Raw genomic sequence first — 17,011 nt, 5'->3', positions numbered from 1 at the left:
GGCGGCGGGCGGGGGGTTGAGGGGGGTGGTTGGCTTGTGGTCTCTTTTTTTTTTGGTATGTTTAGACTACACTGGGGCATGCCTGCATGGGCCACCTTGTGCCGTCAGTGGGCTGGAGTTCTGGCTGAGGCAGATGTTTGGGCTCTTCTGACTCGAGGCATTCGGCGGGAGGAGATAGGCCGTGGTGTTGCTAATGCCGCCATGGGCTCATGGATACAATGATGATATCATGTATTGATCTCTTCAAAACCCATTGTGAGTTGGTTCAATAGGTCTCCGCTCGGATGCCACGGACCAGGTGGTGCTCAGGCTGCGCATCTCGCAGACTGCGTCTGGTCACTCCAGTCTGGTCACTCTGGTGCGGGAGTGGGTTGCTAAGAACCCAGTTAGCCTGGAAAACGCCCAAGACCCCTCCTCGCTGGTGGTTTCTTTGCAGGAAACCTAGCACGGAGGGGATCAACGAGGGGGACGGATAAAAATAGGGCCTAAAGGGAGGTACTTGATATGGGCGGCAAGCTATTGACGGTACCAAGTCAACCGGTATCTGCCCATCTCATGCACCTTTCTAGATCTAGTACTTGTTACGTCACAATGAAACAAGATATCCTTCTTAGGCTACCAAACAGCTGCGTGCCGCTTGTCTTTCTCGTCGCCGGATGACTCCGATTTGGTAACGATCGCAGGCGTGGTCCTCTGTTGGAGACTGAATGAGCCTGAATCTGGCTCAACCTGCATTGTTGGGCCATTGGAAAAGAAGCAAGTGTATGGAGTGCACACACACCTTATTGGGCAGTGGTGTGATGCGGAGAGTGTGTGGATCATGCAGGGCGACCTAGTCAGCGGCTCTCCGATGAGTTGAGACCATCATACTGTATACACGTCAACCCGCCGTAGCCGCGTCTAAAATTCCCGAGCATGTACATACATGGACCAGTGCTAGCCGAGCTCAGCTCCCTTCACAAACGCCGCTAAGCCTAATCATAACTAACTCGCCAGCTAGCCAGCTACCAAAGGTGAAACCAGATCGTCAAAATTGGCGATCGAGGGGGGGGAACGGAGTGGAGTGTGACATGACGTGGGCACGTCCGTCCATTCATCCATGACTGGCCGCTGGCATGGTGCCATGGCGAAAAGTATAAAGAGACATAGGATTACTCTGGTATGTATCCTGTCCGTTGTCCCCAAGATCCACGATCCAAGGCCCATCTGAATTTCTGAAACCATACCAGCATATCTCTCTATCCGCCTCTCCCTCTCCATCACAGATTTGCATCCAAAATGTCGCACACCGAATATCCAATCGCCATCATCGACACGAGGCGACACATCTGCGCCGCGCTCCGATACTGTCTCCTCCCCGACTTCGACGGTCCGCGCCCCCGGTTCCCACATCCCACTCCCCACTCTCTACTCCCCCCACCTCTGGAACCAACAACTGACAACCCATACACAATCCACAGTGGTCTACACCGCGCTAAATGCCGCGGACGCCGCGAGCGAATTGCCAAAGATCTGCGCGGGCAAATTCGACGACACGCCGCCGAAGTGCCCCCTGGGCAGTAACCAGGACCGCGAGCTGAAAGACAAGCGGGCACCGCGCATTATCATCTTCTTCCCCCTGATCAGCCCCGAGGATGTCGATGTGGTCCTGGGCAAGGTCCTGGGCGAGCCCGACGTCGAGGTGCAGCCACTGATATTGATGGAGGGGGATTTGGAGGGTTGTAGGGAGACGGATCTTGCGGGCTTGGCGGACGTGGTGCGGAGGGTAGTGCGTAGGACGATTCCGATGGAATAGAAAGGGTGGGGGAAGATCCCGTAGAGTACCTAGGTACCTCTACAGGTACCTTATGTATTGCATACATGTCAAGTCCTAGGCGCCTGCTTGGCGGTGCGTGATTTAAACAGTGTGGGCCGGAGAGGAGAAATGAGTTTAGGATTGAAATCACGCGCGGGATATCTGCTTCAAATATGTGTACACGGGTTATGATTTTCCAGAATCCGGAGTTTTCTTGATTGTGGTAGTATCTCAACCCTCAAGGTCTTCCAAGAGTCGAAAGTGAGAGGTCCGAGGACTTGTGATCGATAAGGTATTCTCCAGTCTACGGCCAGTTTTAAAGAGCCAAGAACGAAGATTACCCAAACCCCCTTGATAGCGTATGAGGGCAGCCGAGTATCGGTCTTTTAGATGATATTACCTACCTACTTAAGGCAATACTGCAATGATCCTGAGGTCGTACATGTAATCATAGGCCTAACCCCTCCCCAACCCCAGCTTCTCCCTCCGGTAAGCCTCCTCTCTGCTTAAAAAGCTGTTGATACTTTCCAACGTAACGTCAAAGCCATCAAAAAAACCATAGTCCCACTCTGACTCCCCCGTATTCCGCAATTCATACTCGGTATCCCTCAGAAACCGCGGTGGTGGGCAAACTAACCGCCGCTCCCTCTCCCACGGCGACGGCGCCTCCATCCAATGCTCATACCCCTTGCAAAGCGGCAAGCGCGCCACATTCAACCCCAGATCCTCTGCTCGCTCTGCCAGATCTTTCCGATAGTACCGCCCCCCATCCCCTGCGGCTTTTGCCTCCGCCATCATCAGCTTATCGGGAAGCACAGCGGGCTCCATATTCATAATCGCGTCATACACCTTCCGATAACCGGCCGCAATGCACGCGCGCACGCACTGCGAACGCATCACCGGCCTTGCCTGGGCCAGCTGCTGCAGCACATCCGCCGGCGGGTGCGTCGGGCGCCAGATCCAGTAGGGCAGTTCGGCGTCGGGGACGGGGATGGGGTCGTCACTACCACTGCCACCCTTCTCATCACCACCCTTCTCGTCATCACTCTCCTCACCATCCCTCTCCTTGTTAACACCCGCCGCATAGCCACCCTCCGCATAGCCACCCTCCGCATAACCACCCCCCGCATAACCAGCGTCCCCATAACCACCCTCCCCGTAACCGCCTACCCCATCCTCATCCTCCCCACCCCCCTCCTCACCATCAGCAGTGCCATCAGCAGGCGCCACCACCAACCCCCCCACCACCCCATCCATCACCCTCCTCGCATGAATCCCCCGCCACAGCATAACCCGCTCCCTCTCCCCCAACCCCAACCCCTCCAAAAACCCCGAACTCCCCGCCACAAACGCCGCCATCGCACTACTGGTATACACCCCCCTTGTCAAACAAACCACCTCAAACCGCACCCCCCTTGTCTGCTCCCTCGCAGCGAGCGGCAGCACCTCCCGCGTGCGCAGGCGCGCGTAGCGGTCGACGTTGCCGGTGGCGGCGGCGTGCAGGGTGAGGAGGGTTTTGGAGAGGGTGGGGAGGTCGGGGGGTAAGGGTGTGTAGAAGAGGGCGGCGGCGGCGGGGGTGAGGATGGGGGGTTCGGTGGCGGGGGGGGACACTTCGGTGATGTGCCAGTCTTCGGTGAGGTTGGGGTAGTGGGGGTCCGGGTGGAAGGTGGGGGTGTAGGCGCGGCGGAGGGTGGGTAGGGTGGAGACGACGGCGGTGTCGCCGTTGAGGAAGGCCGGGGAGGGTGGGGCGGTGTGCAGGTGGATGGTGAGGGTGGTGTCGTCCATGACGCGGTAGCGGACTGGCGCGGCCATGATGTGTTGGTAGATGCGTTGGGCGCCGGGGTTGTTGTGGTTTTCGCGTGCTTCTTCGGCGATGGAGACGTCGGGGAGGAGGTTGAGTTTGTGGTAGAGTTGGTCGTAGCCGGCGACGGCACAGGCACGGCCGATCTGGTAGCGCAGGTCGGGGTAGCTCATGGCGAGGTGTTCGTAGGTAGCCTCGGTGGCTAGATCGGGGTACCAGATGCAGTAGGGGTAGAGGTCCTCGTGTTCCATGGCCTCCGCGGGGGGGATTCTGTTGCTCATGATCCGCCGGGCGTTGCGTGCGCGGCCGAATATCTCCTGGCCGGGGAACTTTTCTAGTTCGCCCACCTCGGCTGACCGGGCAAGTTCGACGTGATGCCGGATGCCACTCACGAGGGCACAGCGAGCCACGTTGTTCCCAAGGTTCCAAGGCACCGCTTCCCCGCGCAGAGCAGCCCGGCAGGCGTCGTCATCGTAATCGGTGCACGAAAGACGTTGCCGAACCGCGGCGGGGTTCGCGGCGGATGTGAACCGCACGGCCGGCCTTGAGGTGAGCCGGGTCCGCATGGCTGGGTCGTCGAAATCTCAGTTCGCTAGCTGAGGTCACAGATGGAATGTTGACTCGAGAGTAGTCCTTTAAGGGGGAAGAAGGGTTGCTTGAATTAGAGGGTTGGAATACACCAAAGAAATACAACTTCATGGACGAACTTATAAGCCCTTCTCTCGTTTGCTTGTGTAAATCACATATATGATCAATGTTGGGGACACGTTGCATACCAGAACAAGACTGCAAATCAACTACATGTTTTTGCCGATTGTTCAGATTGTTCAGGGGGGTGGTGAACAAGATGAACGACAAATTACCTGGATTACCAAACTCCGAGCCATATCTGAATCTGGCCTTAGCCCATGGCACTCCGTGAACAGTTTTTCAAGTTCTGTTTCTGTTCCGCCTGTAACTTCAGTTGTGATTTATCATCAGTAATGTGACAGGTTCATCTACGTGTACCTAAGCCTGAAGTTTACAATACCAGGCAAGTTCGGCGGGGTTCCATCTTAGACCGAGACAAGTCCTACAGCCGACAATTACGTTTCTATATGCATGTATGAGATTGGGCGGTGCTGGGTACCTATCTAATATCATTCGAGATCTGGCAGGTTGATAGTTAGGTAGGTACCTAGGTACCTACCTCTGCACTTCATCCTTTCGCTGAGGGTCCAAGTTTGCGAGCGATGGTTGCACGGCTGTCATGTATTTACCTGTAAGGAAATAATAACCTCTTTACCACCAGACCTCCAAACGGTCATTTTGTCCCCTGGGTTTCAAACCGAGTTAAACTCCGCCTCATATTTACAATCGTTCTTACTTTGTTTGAGCATGTGGCCAAAAAGGACCCCTTCCCGGCAGACGGCCTTCAGTTCTTCCGAGACAGCATGCAGCCTCTTGTGTTTCATACAATTGAACACAAAAAGTGAGAATTTGACACGCATTCTGGTTCGATTCCGCTACCCTCAGCCGCATTGATCGTTCAAAATAATCCCATCCACTCATCAACATCAATCATGGACGGTACTATTTCAAACCTCAGCCAAGCTACCCCCACCTCCTACCCCCCAGCCCCCAAGCTCACTGCAACCAACGCACCAATCCATCTCCAAGTTGGCGAACGCCGTTTCACCACCACCCGCTCCACCCTCACCGAAGAAAGCGACTTCTTTGCGGCCCTGCTCTCTGGGCGCTGGGACAACGCGCTCGCAGACGGCTCCTATTTCATTGACGCCGACCCCGCCCTGTTCGAGCACATCTTGGCCTACCTCCGTCGCGGTGTCTTCCCGCTCTTTTATGACGCGTCAAAAGGCCACGACCACCACCGCTACCTCTCGCTCCTCGAAGAAGCGCGCTACTTTCGGATCCCCCGTCTCGAAGCCTGGCTCCACGAGAAGCGTTACCTGAAGGCGGTGCAGGTCTCAATTACGGCAAAGGAATACGACGAAAACAACCATGGATGGATGGAAACGACGGGCTCTGCCGACATGACGCTGCAGTACCACCCACAATGGACGGTCCACAAAGTCCACCTCTGCCCTAAGGGGTTTAATAGCCACAGAGGGAACCCTGATCTTTGTTATCGTTATAGCTGCCGTATCATAGATGATGAAGAAGCCCGTTTTGTTGAAGAGCCGTGCATGCGCATGCTCGTGGTTAGGAGGGAGGTTGTTTTTAATCAGGATGTCTGCGTAGCGCGGGAAGAGGAGGAGCTTGGCTGTACAAAGGAGGCATTCGCGGCCCAGGACAAACCCGCCTACAGTAACCAGTCTACTCCCTTCGCCCTGTTTTGATCTTGAGAGCGGCTTTCTTTGCTGAACTCGTTCGTCTCCCTGGATCGGAAATAGACTCGCGCGGAAGGCTAGACGGGAGCGGTAGGCTGTCGGGTTAGAGAATGGAGCGAGGTGTATATGGATGAATATGATCGAGCCGATTGGAGACCCCGAGCTCGCAATGTACGGTTAGGTTCTAGTATTCAACTTAATTAGGTTGCCCTGCTCAAGTTGAGATGACTCCCTTGAAGAGTAAAATGTCTGGGTTTTCGATTCGGCATGGGGCGGTACGGAGGGTTGTGATGGACATGAGAGTTCAAGGTACAGCTTGTACCAGACTCACCAGGTCCGACACCTACCTGCTTGGTATCCCTGGACGAGGTACATGTAGAGAGGCAACCTGCGCTGGCTCAACATTAGACACCTTCCCTGCTCTGAAGCAGTTCAAGTGCGGTTTTATGAACCGGGAATGGAAAAAAACAAAGCACTGAGTTGAGCATCCATTATGCTCCCTATGCCTAAACTTACGTTACTACCTACCTAAGGTACCCAAGTAGTACTGTACGGGCCAAGCCGCTCCGTAGTCTCCGCTTTAGACCCCCCTGACCATTTGCCGATTATCCCGAGGCGCGCTTAAGAACAATGCCCCTGGATGAAACTAGAAGTGGAGCAGCTGCCACGCGGCCTAGTGTAGTAGTGTACTTCGTATATAGCAGGCCCGTCTTCATCCACAATTAGGGCCGACGCTAATGCCCAGACGGAGAAACTGAAACTCGGGCAAGAGATTCAAGATGCGTGGGCTGAGGCTACGCTAGCTAGGTAAGATTGCGCAAGGGGTCAATATGGACCGACCAGTGGATGGTCTAAGAGCTACATAAGACGACTGGACGTCACGTCACATCACGACCACATCAGCATCGCAGGTGGCTCTGATCTCTACAAGGCTACAAGGCGGCCACCCACCGCACCCCCCTTCCTCCACCCTCACCCATCAACAACCAACAAACACCCACCCTCAATTAAACCCCACCATGACCCTCCGACAACTCGCCCTCACCGGCATCCTCGCCCTCACCACCGCCACCGCCAGCCTCCTCCACCCCCGCCAAAACATCAACCCGGGCCGCGTCACCGGCGACACCTTCATCCACGACCCGACCATCCTCAAAACCCCCTCGGGCACCTACCTGGCCGCCTACACCGGCGACAACATCCAACTGAAAACCTCCACCGACCGCACGCAATGGACCAACGCCGGCGCCGCCTTCCCCTCGGGCGCGCCCTGGACCACGCCCTACACCAACGGCGACCGCAACCTCTGGGCGCCTGACCTCTCCTTCCACAACAACCAGTACTACCTGTACTATTCCGCCTCCTCCTTCGGCTCGAGCCGCTCGGCTATCTTTTTGGCGACGTCGCCGACGGGGGCGGCCGGGTCGTGGACGGATAGGGGGCTGGTGATCGAGTCGACGGCGAGTAGTGGGTGGAATGCGATCGATCCGAATTTGGTGGTGGATGCGGAGGGGCGGTGGTGGTTGGCGCTGGGGTCGTTTTGGTCGGGGATTAAGATGGTGAGGTTGGATCCGAGTACGGGGAAGAGGGCGGATGCGGGGGAGCCGTTGGGGATTGCGGCAAGGCCGGATGCGGAGGGGGCGGTGGAGGCGCCGGTTGTGGTGCGGCGGGGGGATTGGTATTATTTGTGGGTGTCGTTTGATCGGTGTTGTCAGGGGGCGGCGAGCACGTATCGGATTATGGTGGGACGGTCGGCGGCGGTGACGGGGCCGTATGTGGATCGCGAGGGGAGACAGATGATGCAGGGCGGGGGGACGCAGGTGATGTCGAGCCATGGGTCGGTGCATGGGCCGGGGCATAATGCGATTTTTGAGGATGCGGATGGGGATGTGTTGGTGTATCATTATTATAATGATGCGGGGACGGCGCAGATTGGGATTAATCTGGTTCGCTATGAGAATGGTTGGCCGGTTGTTTACTGAGGGGGTCAAGGAGAAATGTCTGCTGGGCAAGTTGGCTCTAGGAAAGGGGCTGCTCTACTCGTGCCGTAGTACACGGGAGAATTGGACCTTGGGGGCTTTCAGGGCTGTTTGTTTACTTCCCCATGCCAGTTCGCATACGTACCTACATGTGTGTATTTCTTCGATTCTTGGTCCGAGTTGGTGGTTATGGTGTTTTCTAGTTTCTACCTAATACCTTGTATACACTACCAGATGGCATTCCCCGTACCACCACAGCCTGTCAAGCTCGGAACCACGGGTGCTGCAGTGCCTCCCTGGCTGTGATCCGCCGCAAGGGGTTGAGGCATGTCATCCGGCTAACAAGTTCCTTAAACTCTGGGTCCACCGGATGCCACCGCCTGAAGGGCCTCCTCTTTTTTTTCTTGCCATCGAATTCCACTAGAAGTTGGATGCAACGCTGGACAAACGGATCTTGTTCTCCTCCGTGGTACTCGATGAACCCACCGAAATCTTCGACGCCGTTGGTGAAATGCGAAAGGTGGCGCTGGAGTATCATCTCCGACGCGTCATCAGCTGCATTTGCCTCATCTGAGAAGAAAGCCATCCTGTTGAGCCAGACATAGATAGCCTACGTCGAGGCGGAGTCCGGCAGTGTCTCAGCAAATAATACTAGGTACGTTAAGGACGAAAGGAAGTAGACTCGGAAACATACCGTAATGCCGAACGAGAAGATATCGGATGGTGTATTATGCACTCCTCTTGCCCACGCTTCGGGGCTCCTCCAAAACTGGTTACCGGAGAGTCGCTTTGTAAGGCCCGGGGAGCCCGGGGGCAGCACTACAGCCTCCTCCAAGTCCGTGATCTGCACGTTCTTTGAACCGTATGGTGCCATCGCTCTGCTGGAACGAGTCCATCATGATGTTGGCTGGTTTGATATCTACCGAGTGTTAGCGGTCAAAGTCGATATAGCAACATGTAGGCGACTAACCGGTGTGGTAGATGCCCTTGTCGTGGAGGTCGGCCAAGCCAGCGAGAGCATCCCTTAGGATGTCCTTTCTGACACAGGGGCAATTTTCTGCGGGCTCGACCAACTGTAGGTTCGCGTCGAGAAAGGAGTATACAAACATGTGACGGTCGGGGATACTGTCGACCAGCGTTCGAACGTGCGCCGAACCCTCGACGAGCTTCTGTAGGTCTAGGATGTAGTCAAAGTCACCCGGTAGGATGTCCTTGAGTACATACTGCTTGCCCTCGGAACTGAAGCACCACAGCGAGGATCAGGACCACTCATATTACAATCAAAGAGAGGGGTAGGAACTGGGCAACAAGCCGCTCCTGCGGAACGTACCTCGCTCGATACAAACAATATAGCCGCTTTCCCCTCGGCCGCTGGTAGAGAACCTCGTCGATGACGTAAGACTTCCCACAGGGGGATGTGATCCGGGTTCCCTCAGCGAGAGGTTGTGGAGTGCCTGTAGTCGCTGCTGAAGAAGGAGTTGCTGTTGAAGGAGGAGTTGCTGTCGAAGACATCCTGAAAAAACTGAACTGATTCCTGCCAATGGCGGACGTGATTCGAGTTTGTCTACATGTAACTTGTCTTGGGGGGCAAGAAAAACAACGTGACTGAAGACGACGATTGCTCCAGAGGAAGGAGGGAGAAGGGATATTATCCTGTCCGGAGGACAATATTGCGCTCAAACTTTTGGAAATTACTATACGAAATTGATAAGGAAATTACTATGCAAAATTGATAAGGAAATGCCCGTTATCGCGAGTTTCGATTGGTTCGTAAGCATGCTCCAGCTGGAAGCTCCTGTTTATTCAATCCATCCATCCATGCCCTCGCAATCCGCTCGACCATCGCGACCATCGCGACTCCCGCCGTTTGCACATCTGCCGCGATCTTGCTTTCCTCAGCTAACCTATCGCAGGTTGAAGCGTCGCGAGCGAGCACTGAGATTTCTCGCGCAATCGGCCGCGGAGATGATTTTCCCCTTGCTTTCGCACCGGCGCTTGCACCTGGGCCTCGACGGAACCTTACGCACGGCGTCCTTGCTGCAATGTATCACGAAAGGGGCCGCGTTTCTACAGATACCCCGGAAACGGCAGCCGCTCGGGATCAACGATTGACAATCCAGCGACGCCACCGCGTGGAACGACGCCATGGCGTGCAGCCTTCGCAAACCCCGACGTTAAGCAGCTTGATTGGACGAGAACAGCAGCTCAATGCTGAGGACGAGGCGCTTACGACCAGCCGAGGCGATTTGCTACCCGTGCAAGCCGCTGAGGGAGACGATTTGGGTGGTGACGCGGATGACTTGCGACACACACCGCCACGCCGTGGACGCCCTCCCAAACGCCGTTCTCCGTCTGCGTCTTCGGCTCGGTCTCGCGGGCGCCCTCGCGGACGCCCTCGGCTAGCACGCAATCCCGTCGGCCGCCCACGCACGCAAAACTTCTCCGAAGACAACCCTCCGCGCGAATTCAACGAACCCGCGGCTCAGTCTCGCGGACGCCCTCGCGGACGTCCTCGACTAGCACGCAATCCCACCGGCCGCCCACGCACGCACAACCTCTCCGAAGGAAACCTTCCGCGCGAATTTAACGAACCCGGTCCGCGGTTCACAGGCGACGACCAGGAGACGCCGCTGTTGGCCGAAGACATTGCGATCAAGAGGGAGTTCGACGAAGCGCTTGCCTCAGAGGAGATGCAACGATGCCTGCGCTGCAAGGAGCGCTGGTTTGACGTCAAGCTCATGGAGGAGGTGGGACTGGCAAGTCGTATATGGTGAAGGTGATATCTTCTCACCTTCAGGCCAAGGCGGCTTCCTATGGCCGACCCTCCCCCATCGTTAGAGCAGCTCCGACGGGCGTGGCGAGCAACCAGATCGGGGGACAGACTTTGCATTCCCTGCTGCGGCTCCCCGTCGACGGCAATTACCGCCCGCTCTCCGAGACCCCGACAGTCCTGAACGCGTTGCAGCGGCGGTTTAGGGCCATTTACTACCTCGTGATCGACGAGAAGAGTATGCTGGGCCTCAAAACCCTCGCATGGATCGACCAGCGCCTGCGGGAGGTGTTCCCGGAGCGTCGCGACGAGTTTTTCGGCGGCCTCAGCGTCATCATGATTGGGGATTTCTTCCAGCTCCCCCCTGTCCTTAACAAGCCGCTGTATTCGACAAGCGACGATCTGAAGGACATCGAGATCGTCGGGCGTAATGCGTACCTCTCGTTCGACAAGTCGGTGTTTCTGACCACAATACAGCGGCAGCAGGGCGAAGACCAGGCCCCGTTTCGGCGGGCCTTGGAAGAACTGCGAATGGCTGATGTGTCAGTACCCTCTTGGGAGCTCCTTGCTTCGAGGTGTTCTGTCAAGCTCTCTCCCGAGCAGGTTGACAGCTTTGCCGATGCGCTTCGCATCTATCCCACCAAGGCCCAGGTCGTCGAGTACAACCACCAACACATGCTTGGCCTGGACAGCCCCGCCATTCAGGTCGAGGCAAAACACGAGGGTGTTGGCGCGGAGAAGGTGGAATCCTCAAATGCCGGCAACTTGGCCAAGCGCTTGCCCTTGTGTGTTGGTTGCAGGGTGATGCTGACGCGGAATTTGTGGGCCGACGTCGGGCTCGTTAACGGCGCACAGGGCACAGTCTACGACATATCCTGGAAAGAGGGTGCCGACGTGCTGCGAGACCCGCCCGAGGTCATCATGGTGGCCTTCGATGACTACGACAGCCCGGCCTTCACGATGCCAAACGGGGAGCCGCTCCGCAGTGGAGAGAAGCTGGTTGTTCCCATCCTCCGAGTGCGGCAGGACTTCATGGTCGGCGCCAACTCATGTTCGAGAGAGCAGTTCCCGCTGTGGGTCAGCTATGCGATCACCGTCCACAAGTCACAGGGCATCACCCTGGACAAGGTCGTCTGCGATATCTCTGCGCCAGAGTTTGCTTCTGGCCTCTCCTACGTGGTCGTCTCGCGGGTGAAGACACTCGGCGGACTGATGTCTGAGCGGCCCTTCGACCGCAGCAGGATCTACCGCGAGACACCATCACGAGCTATGGGGTTGAAGTTGTCCGATCACGCTACCAGGCAACTGCAGGCGTTATATGCTGTGGCGGGGGAGGTTCCCTCAAGAGTCTAATTGATTTGTAAGTAGCGAGGACGTGAGTGTAGAGACGTAACGTGAGTGGCAGAATAGAAACGATTAGTAGCTATAGTTAAGTGTAAGAAGACGACTCAAGTAGATAGAGTTGTTGGCCGACGGACAGATATTGGCGCTTCGTCTCTCCCGTATTCAACCTTAACCCGGATTGTCCTCCGGAGAGGGACAGGAAAATTGCCAGGAGCGGGAGAGAGGAAGGAAGCGCCCCGTAGCGTAGCGAAGGGCCGCGCGACTGACGAACGAAGCGACGCCAGCAATTTTAAACCGTAGGGTATGTTCGGAGACGCGCAGACTGTCCTACTGCAGGGGATGCCATGGTGATTGAAAGTTGCCCGAGGCACAATTCCAGGATGAAGCGGCGACGCGTTGGTGCCTCATTCATTCATCTCCAAGAGTAGGTACGCTGACTTTAAATTCGATGTCAGGAGGTACTTTAATTTTCCATTGTGTCCGCTTCAAGGTTGGCAAACCGCGGTGGTCCTGGCAAGTCTGGCCATTTCTTTCGGCGGGATCCACTGAGGAATGTCAGTGACGTCCCCATTCCTGACACGCAGGTGCCGGGGGCTCGAGTGGTGCACCAGATAATCCCCATGCGGGGTTCAGACCAGCAGAAAGTTCCCCGCCCAATAGTGCAACTAGGATCCCCAACTTATGGTATCTTCTCCCGGGGGCATGGATAGGACGGGCAGGGGTTTGGGAGAGATGTATATATTTCCGAGGCAGTATCCCGGATTGCCACTCACCTCTCGAAGAGTCCGAACTATTTTCTGCCCCTGTCCTGTCCATCCCCGTCGAAGACTTATAGAACCTAGCCGAGCATCCCGCCAGCACTAACACCGTCCAGTCACCACCGCTGTCACCAACAACACCACCACAAAACAACACCAACACCTCCAACATCTCTACCGCCACCACCACCCACCATGACAACCCCAACCCCAACCTCAACCTCAATTTCAACCTCAACCATCCCCCCAACCGCAACCCCCGCCACCTTCCCGCGCCTCCCCCCCTCCAACATCCACGTCCTGATCGTCGGCGCCGGTTTCGCCGGCCTCACCGCCGCCATCGAATGCGACCGCAAAGGGCACCGCGTCACCGTGCTCGAAAAATCCCCGCACCTCCTCCCCCTCGGCGACATCATCAGCTTCGGCCAAAACTCCTCCCGCTTCTTTGCCAACTGGCCCGGCGTGCAGGAAGCGCTGGACCCGCTGGTGCACAAGCACGACCAGTTCCGGTTTCATTCGTGGCGCGGGGAGTATGTGACCACGCAGTCGTTTGCGGAGGAGCATGAGAGGTGGGGGATGCGGGTGAATGGGCATAGGGGGGAGATTCATGGGGTGGTGTTGGGGCATGCGTTGGCGAGGGGGGTGGAGGTGCGGTTGGGGGTGAATGTGGTGCGGTATTTTGAAGACGGTGGTATGGCGGGAGTGGAGACGGAGGCGGGGGAAAGGTTAACGGCGGATGTGGTGCTTGCGGCGGAGGGGGTTAGGTCCAGGGGGCGGAGGTTGGTGTTGGGGTTTGAGGACCGGCCGCAGCCGAGTGGGTATGCGGTGTTTAGGACGTGGTTTGGGGCGGAGGAGTTGCTGAGGAACGAGAAGACGAGGCATTTGGTGGAGAAGGGCGATTCGCATACCGGGTGGATTGGGGAGGATGTGCATTTCCTGGCGGCGGCGATCAAGGGGGGGAAGGAGATGAGCTGGGTGTGCACGCATAAGGATGAAGGGAGCATTGAAGAGAGCTGGCAGTTCCCGGGAAAGATTGAGGATGTACTGCGCGTGGTGGAGGGGTGGGATCCCGTGGTGGTAGAGTTGGTGAAACTGACGCCGCCCGAGCGGCTGTTCGACTACAAGCTGGTGTTCCGTGATCCGCTGCCGACCTTTATCTCGCCCCAGGCGAGGACGGCGCTCATCGGGGACGCGGCGCACCCGTTCCTGCCGACGTCGATCCAGGGGGCGAGCCAGGCGATGGAGGACGGCGTGGTTCTGGCTGCGTGCCTGGACAAGGCGGGCAAGGGCAAGGTGCAGGAAGCCGTGCGGGTGTGGGAGCGCATCCGCTACGCACGCGTACACAAGATTCAGCAGACGGGTGTGGCGACGCGCGAGCAGTGGCACAAGGCCGACTGGGACGCCATCTGGAAGGACCCGGAGTCGATGCACCTGAAGAGGGAGGCGTGGATTTTGGATTTCGACGCCGAAGCAGACGCATATGCTAGGTATGATGCGGCGAGGGAGGAGCTAGAGAACGAAAACGGAGTAAGAAGTTAAGAACCAACGTACATGTGTCACATCCAGTCCTGGGGTTCTGCTTGTAGTGGGATTGCTTCGAGAAAAGAAGCCTCACAAGAAGCAGGGAAGCTTTGGGAGAAGTACTGTCTATATGTATAGTTGATATATTTGATATTGACCTCTGCGAACTATAATTTGTTCTCCCCCAATTTCTACTTTTTCTGATTGAAAACCTTTTCCCTCTCTGCTTCCTGGATAGATCGGGTCACATCTAGGTAGTTCGGATTTCAGGTTTGTTCAAGGTAGCGCTGATTGGAGCCTTGGTTCTATTAATGTTTGGTTTGGCACTTCTTTTGCTCACATGTAGGCACCTACCTACCTATGTAGGTAGGTAGGTAGGTAACTCGTTTCGGAGCGCGTTTCCAAGCGGCCATTCCTCAAACTTTGCGAGAGAGGTTTCGTCCGTCTCACTTTCCTTACACAAAGTGAGAATCTTGCGATGATGGCGGGATGCAAATGCCGTGACATGCAGGCGTTTTAAGCGTTGGGACGATCTCTGGGCCTCTTCAGCCGTCAAGTCTAGTCACAATACGGACGTGTCCGCCGCCGAGGAGTCGTTCCTCTGCTTATAAGGGTTTCAGCGCTTGCGTCGCGGCGGCCGGGCAGCACCATACCTACTCAATGTGTTTGGTATCCTTAGGAGCCTTCGCCAGGCAGGTCGAGACGCATCTTTTGTTCAGCAGCGTTTAAGGTCCGCCGATACTCGGCCTGTAACTCGTGCGACTTGTCCACGAACCGCTGCGCAATCAGAAATCTCCAGGTCTTTTGCAGAAATAACACAATCTTTACGGTATGTTTCGTCTTATAGGAGAATAACCAGCACAGTGGTATCATCCCTAGCCTCTTTCGAATCTGGGGCTGTGGTACTCAGGACGCTGCAGAACAGATCCCTCTGGTTCCCCCCAAATGCGTTCTTTACCAAGTGCGTGGCGATGTTGTCCTCTTCGACCACAAAATGGTCGCGCTGTACGGTCCAGTTATAGGGAAAGCCAGCAGGCGAGTGCCCGCCATCTCGGCTTTTGGTGTCGACAGGCTTCTCTTCCTGATGGTCACTAACTAAAGACGGCGGTCCTTGCGGTTTGCTGGGTTGATTGGTCACCGCGTCCCCGCCCCCTTGGCTGGATTGTGCGTCAATCCACATACCCGCGCAGTGAACCGCATCTTCGCTCGAGACCATGTGATTCCAGAAACCGTCGCTGGCAAGAATGACAAAGTCACCGGGTCTCGTCTTGGTGCTCGTGACGACCGGCCGAGCCGTGATGTACGGCGGCGAGTGGTAATTCGACAGGCAGTTGCGACCAAAGTAGGCGCTCTGCCACCTGTTCAGTGCCTCGATGGACCACTTCCACCGGTTGTCGCCAAAGCTGCGTGTCACGGCGCAGTTCAGCAGGCGGCCGGACTCGACATCGATGGGGGTCTCTCCTGGATGTTCAGCAAGGATGCGAGCCACTTCTTCCGGATTGTGGCCCGTCTGGTCCGTCGAGAGGGCGATGGTATGCCACTTGCTCGCTACCCCTTGTTCCGACGCTCGGCGGCCGAGCACCGCTCTAGAGTCGCCCACGCAAGCCACGTATGCGACCGAGGTTGTAGCATCGAGGAGGATGAGCGTGGCACAGGAGCGAGCTGGCCGGCGCGATGCGGATAGAGCGCCGAGAGCGCGTCCGAGATTATCTCGTCATCCAGTTGGAGAAAGGCCGCTTCAACGGCGGCCCCGACGAGTTTGGGGTTGCGTAAATCGGAGCGATCAAGCTTCTGTAGATGACATCCGACGTATTCGGCGAGCGAGTTACGAAGAACAATCGACGTTGACCAACCGCTGAGGGACATGGACTTAGCGACGGCGGCGAAAACATGGGGGTGTGTACTCACGAGTGCCCATCAAAGATGCCCCAGTACCTCCATGACTCTCCCCCGCCGACGTCGATGTCTCCCTGGGCGAGGTTGTCTTCGACAGGGGACAGGCTGGGCACCCTGACCGTATCAGTTCTGATGCTGGTGCCGGCCCCAAAGCTGGGGGTCCAGATGTCGGTCTCCTGTTGCTCCCTCGTTTTGGCCTCGGCGGCAGCAAGGTTTAGCGGGATGTGTGTGCTCATCTTCCATTTCAACACTGCGCCATCTTGTCTAGTTGGTCCTGCCATTGTATGCGCTTCTGAATCCAAGTGTGACAGGGCTCCCTTTGGGAAAGACGGTCACTCTTCCAAGCTGACGGTGAGCTGCTTGTGCCGCGAGATACTGGTGGTGGTGGGGAGGGCAGGGACCCTAGGTAAAATTCCAATCCGGGATGAGAGGGCATTGCCTGAGTGGGAGTCTGGGACCGGGAAAAAAACACCGCGTTGGGGAAGGCAGCTACCTACCTACCGAGCTGCTTTGTGAGTTGTCATTGTGTAACCGCTTAACCGGTCATGCGGCAGACATGCCCCCTCAGCGGCGGTGTCGTGGGTGGCTGGCGAGGCTGGGAGTTGAGATGGATTAATCTACGGTGGGCGTAGGGCAGTGCAACCGCATGCGAGCGTAGCGTGGGGGGGAGTTGCGGCTGGAATGAATTGATGTCAAGTTTCACCACAGTGTGCTGCCAGCAGTCTGGTGACAGCACCAAGATCAGATGTGTACAGGCAATTAGTGCGGCGAGCATAGAGTACAGTTACAACGCACCACCCATCCCTCTTTGCGGCCC

At 56.6% G+C, this 17,011-nt stretch overlaps 8 protein-coding genes across 8 annotated transcripts; 5 read left to right on the top strand and 3 right to left on the bottom strand.

Annotated features, from left to right (window-relative positions):
* The first annotated feature begins 1,191 nt into the window (after positions 1 to 1,191).
* F5144DRAFT_370679 (uncharacterized protein) lies at positions 1,192 to 1,879 on the top strand. Its single transcript, XM_066784492.1, has 2 exons — positions 1,192 to 1,369; positions 1,461 to 1,879. The coding sequence occupies exons 1-2, from the start codon at positions 1,279 to 1,281 to the stop codon at positions 1,793 to 1,795; spliced, it is 426 nt and encodes a 141-aa protein (XP_066640460.1). The 5' UTR covers positions 1,192 to 1,278; the 3' UTR covers positions 1,796 to 1,879.
* Positions 1,880 to 2,251: 372 nt separating this feature from the next.
* F5144DRAFT_615450 (uncharacterized protein) lies at positions 2,252 to 4,300 on the bottom strand (the record flags this gene model as incomplete). The annotated part of the gene is made up of 3 exons (XM_066791803.1): positions 3,191 to 4,300; positions 2,433 to 2,989; positions 2,252 to 2,309 (listed from the first exon to the last, which is right to left on the bottom strand). Exons 1-3 carry the CDS (start codon positions 4,160 to 4,162, stop codon positions 2,252 to 2,254), a joined length of 1,587 nt encoding a protein of 528 aa, XP_066640459.1. The 5' UTR covers positions 4,163 to 4,300.
* Positions 4,301 to 4,911: 611 nt separating this feature from the next.
* On the top strand, positions 4,912 to 6,140 carry F5144DRAFT_584149 (BTB/POZ protein). Its single transcript, XM_066789603.1, has one exon. The coding sequence runs from the start codon at positions 5,159 to 5,161 to the stop codon at positions 5,933 to 5,935; it is 777 nt and encodes a 258-aa protein (XP_066640458.1). The 5' UTR covers positions 4,912 to 5,158; the 3' UTR covers positions 5,936 to 6,140.
* A 457-nt stretch (positions 6,141 to 6,597) lies between these two features.
* On the top strand, positions 6,598 to 8,062 carry F5144DRAFT_584147 (glycosyl hydrolase). Its single transcript, XM_066789602.1, has one exon. It carries the CDS (start codon positions 6,946 to 6,948, stop codon positions 7,906 to 7,908), a length of 963 nt encoding a protein of 320 aa, XP_066640457.1. The 5' UTR covers positions 6,598 to 6,945; the 3' UTR covers positions 7,909 to 8,062.
* Positions 8,063 to 9,600, bottom strand: F5144DRAFT_615447 (kinase-like domain-containing protein). The gene is made up of 5 exons (XM_066791802.1): positions 9,236 to 9,600; positions 8,876 to 9,144; positions 8,756 to 8,824; positions 8,600 to 8,724; positions 8,063 to 8,515 (listed from the first exon to the last, which is right to left on the bottom strand). Exons 1-5 carry the CDS (start codon positions 9,415 to 9,417, stop codon positions 8,168 to 8,170), a joined length of 993 nt encoding a protein of 330 aa, XP_066640456.1. The 5' UTR covers positions 9,418 to 9,600; the 3' UTR covers positions 8,063 to 8,167.
* Positions 9,601 to 13,404: 3,804 nt separating this feature from the next.
* On the top strand, positions 13,405 to 14,483 carry F5144DRAFT_584139 (uncharacterized protein). Its single transcript, XM_066789601.1, has one exon. It carries the CDS (start codon positions 13,471 to 13,473, stop codon positions 14,314 to 14,316), a length of 846 nt encoding a protein of 281 aa, XP_066640455.1. The 5' UTR covers positions 13,405 to 13,470; the 3' UTR covers positions 14,317 to 14,483.
* A 506-nt stretch (positions 14,484 to 14,989) lies between these two features.
* On the bottom strand, positions 14,990 to 16,123 carry F5144DRAFT_519130 (uncharacterized protein). The gene is made up of 2 exons (XM_066786676.1): positions 15,864 to 16,123; positions 14,990 to 15,756 (listed from the first exon to the last, which is right to left on the bottom strand). Exons 1-2 carry the CDS (start codon positions 15,928 to 15,930, stop codon positions 15,140 to 15,142), a joined length of 684 nt encoding a protein of 227 aa, XP_066640454.1. The 5' UTR covers positions 15,931 to 16,123; the 3' UTR covers positions 14,990 to 15,139.
* Positions 16,124 to 16,264: 141 nt separating this feature from the next.
* F5144DRAFT_370614 (uncharacterized protein) lies at positions 16,265 to 16,774 on the top strand. The gene has a single exon (XM_066784491.1). It carries the CDS (start codon positions 16,327 to 16,329, stop codon positions 16,708 to 16,710), a length of 384 nt encoding a protein of 127 aa, XP_066640453.1. The 5' UTR covers positions 16,265 to 16,326; the 3' UTR covers positions 16,711 to 16,774.
* Positions 16,775 to 17,011: the final 237 nt, after the last annotated feature.

The sequence above is a fragment of the Chaetomium tenue genome (genome assembly GCF_020726465.1).
Source record: "Chaetomium tenue strain MPI-SDFR-AT-0079 chromosome Unknown F5144scaffold_6, whole genome shotgun sequence".
Classification (NCBI taxonomy): Eukaryota; Fungi; Ascomycota; class Sordariomycetes; order Sordariales; family Chaetomiaceae; genus Chaetomium; species Chaetomium tenue.
The sequence above is the reverse complement of the archived record's forward strand: the minus strand, read 5'-3'. Positions and strand labels throughout refer to the sequence as shown.

Excerpts from the sequence above, each read along its gene's own strand:
- F5144DRAFT_370679 (XM_066784492.1), top strand. The coding sequence starts at position 1,279 with ATGTCGCACACCGAATATCCAATCGCCATCATCGACACGAGGCGACAC. Across the intron at positions 1,370-1,460 it reads TCTCCTCCCCGACTTCGACG|TGGTCTACACCGCGCTAAAT; the intron begins GTCCGCGCCCCC and ends CACAATCCACAG.
- F5144DRAFT_584149 (XM_066789603.1), top strand. The coding sequence starts at position 5,159 with ATGGACGGTACTATTTCAAACCTCAGCCAAGCTACCCCCACCTCCTAC.
- F5144DRAFT_584147 (XM_066789602.1), top strand. The coding sequence starts at position 6,946 with ATGACCCTCCGACAACTCGCCCTCACCGGCATCCTCGCCCTCACCACC.
- F5144DRAFT_615447 (XM_066791802.1), bottom strand. The coding sequence starts at position 9,417 with ATGTCTTCGACAGCAACTCCTCCTTCAACAGCAACTCCTTCTTCAGCA. Across the intron at positions 8,825-8,875 it reads CAAGGGCATCTACCACACCG|ATATCAAACCAGCCAACATC; the intron begins GTTAGTCGCCTA and ends AACACTCGGTAG. Across the intron at positions 8,516-8,599 it reads TCTTCTCGTTCGGCATTACG|GCTATCTATGTCTGGCTCAA; the intron begins GTATGTTTCCGA and ends GCCTCGACGTAG.
- F5144DRAFT_584139 (XM_066789601.1), top strand. The coding sequence starts at position 13,471 with ATGGCGGGAGTGGAGACGGAGGCGGGGGAAAGGTTAACGGCGGATGTG.
- F5144DRAFT_519130 (XM_066786676.1), bottom strand. The coding sequence starts at position 15,930 with ATGCTACAACCTCGGTCGCATACGTGGCTTGCGTGGGCGACTCTAGAG. Across the intron at positions 15,757-15,863 it reads GCGGTGCTCGGCCGCCGAGC|AGACCCCCATCGATGTCGAG; the intron begins GTCGGAACAAGG and ends AACATCCAGGAG.
- F5144DRAFT_370614 (XM_066784491.1), top strand. The coding sequence starts at position 16,327 with ATGCTGGTGCCGGCCCCAAAGCTGGGGGTCCAGATGTCGGTCTCCTGT.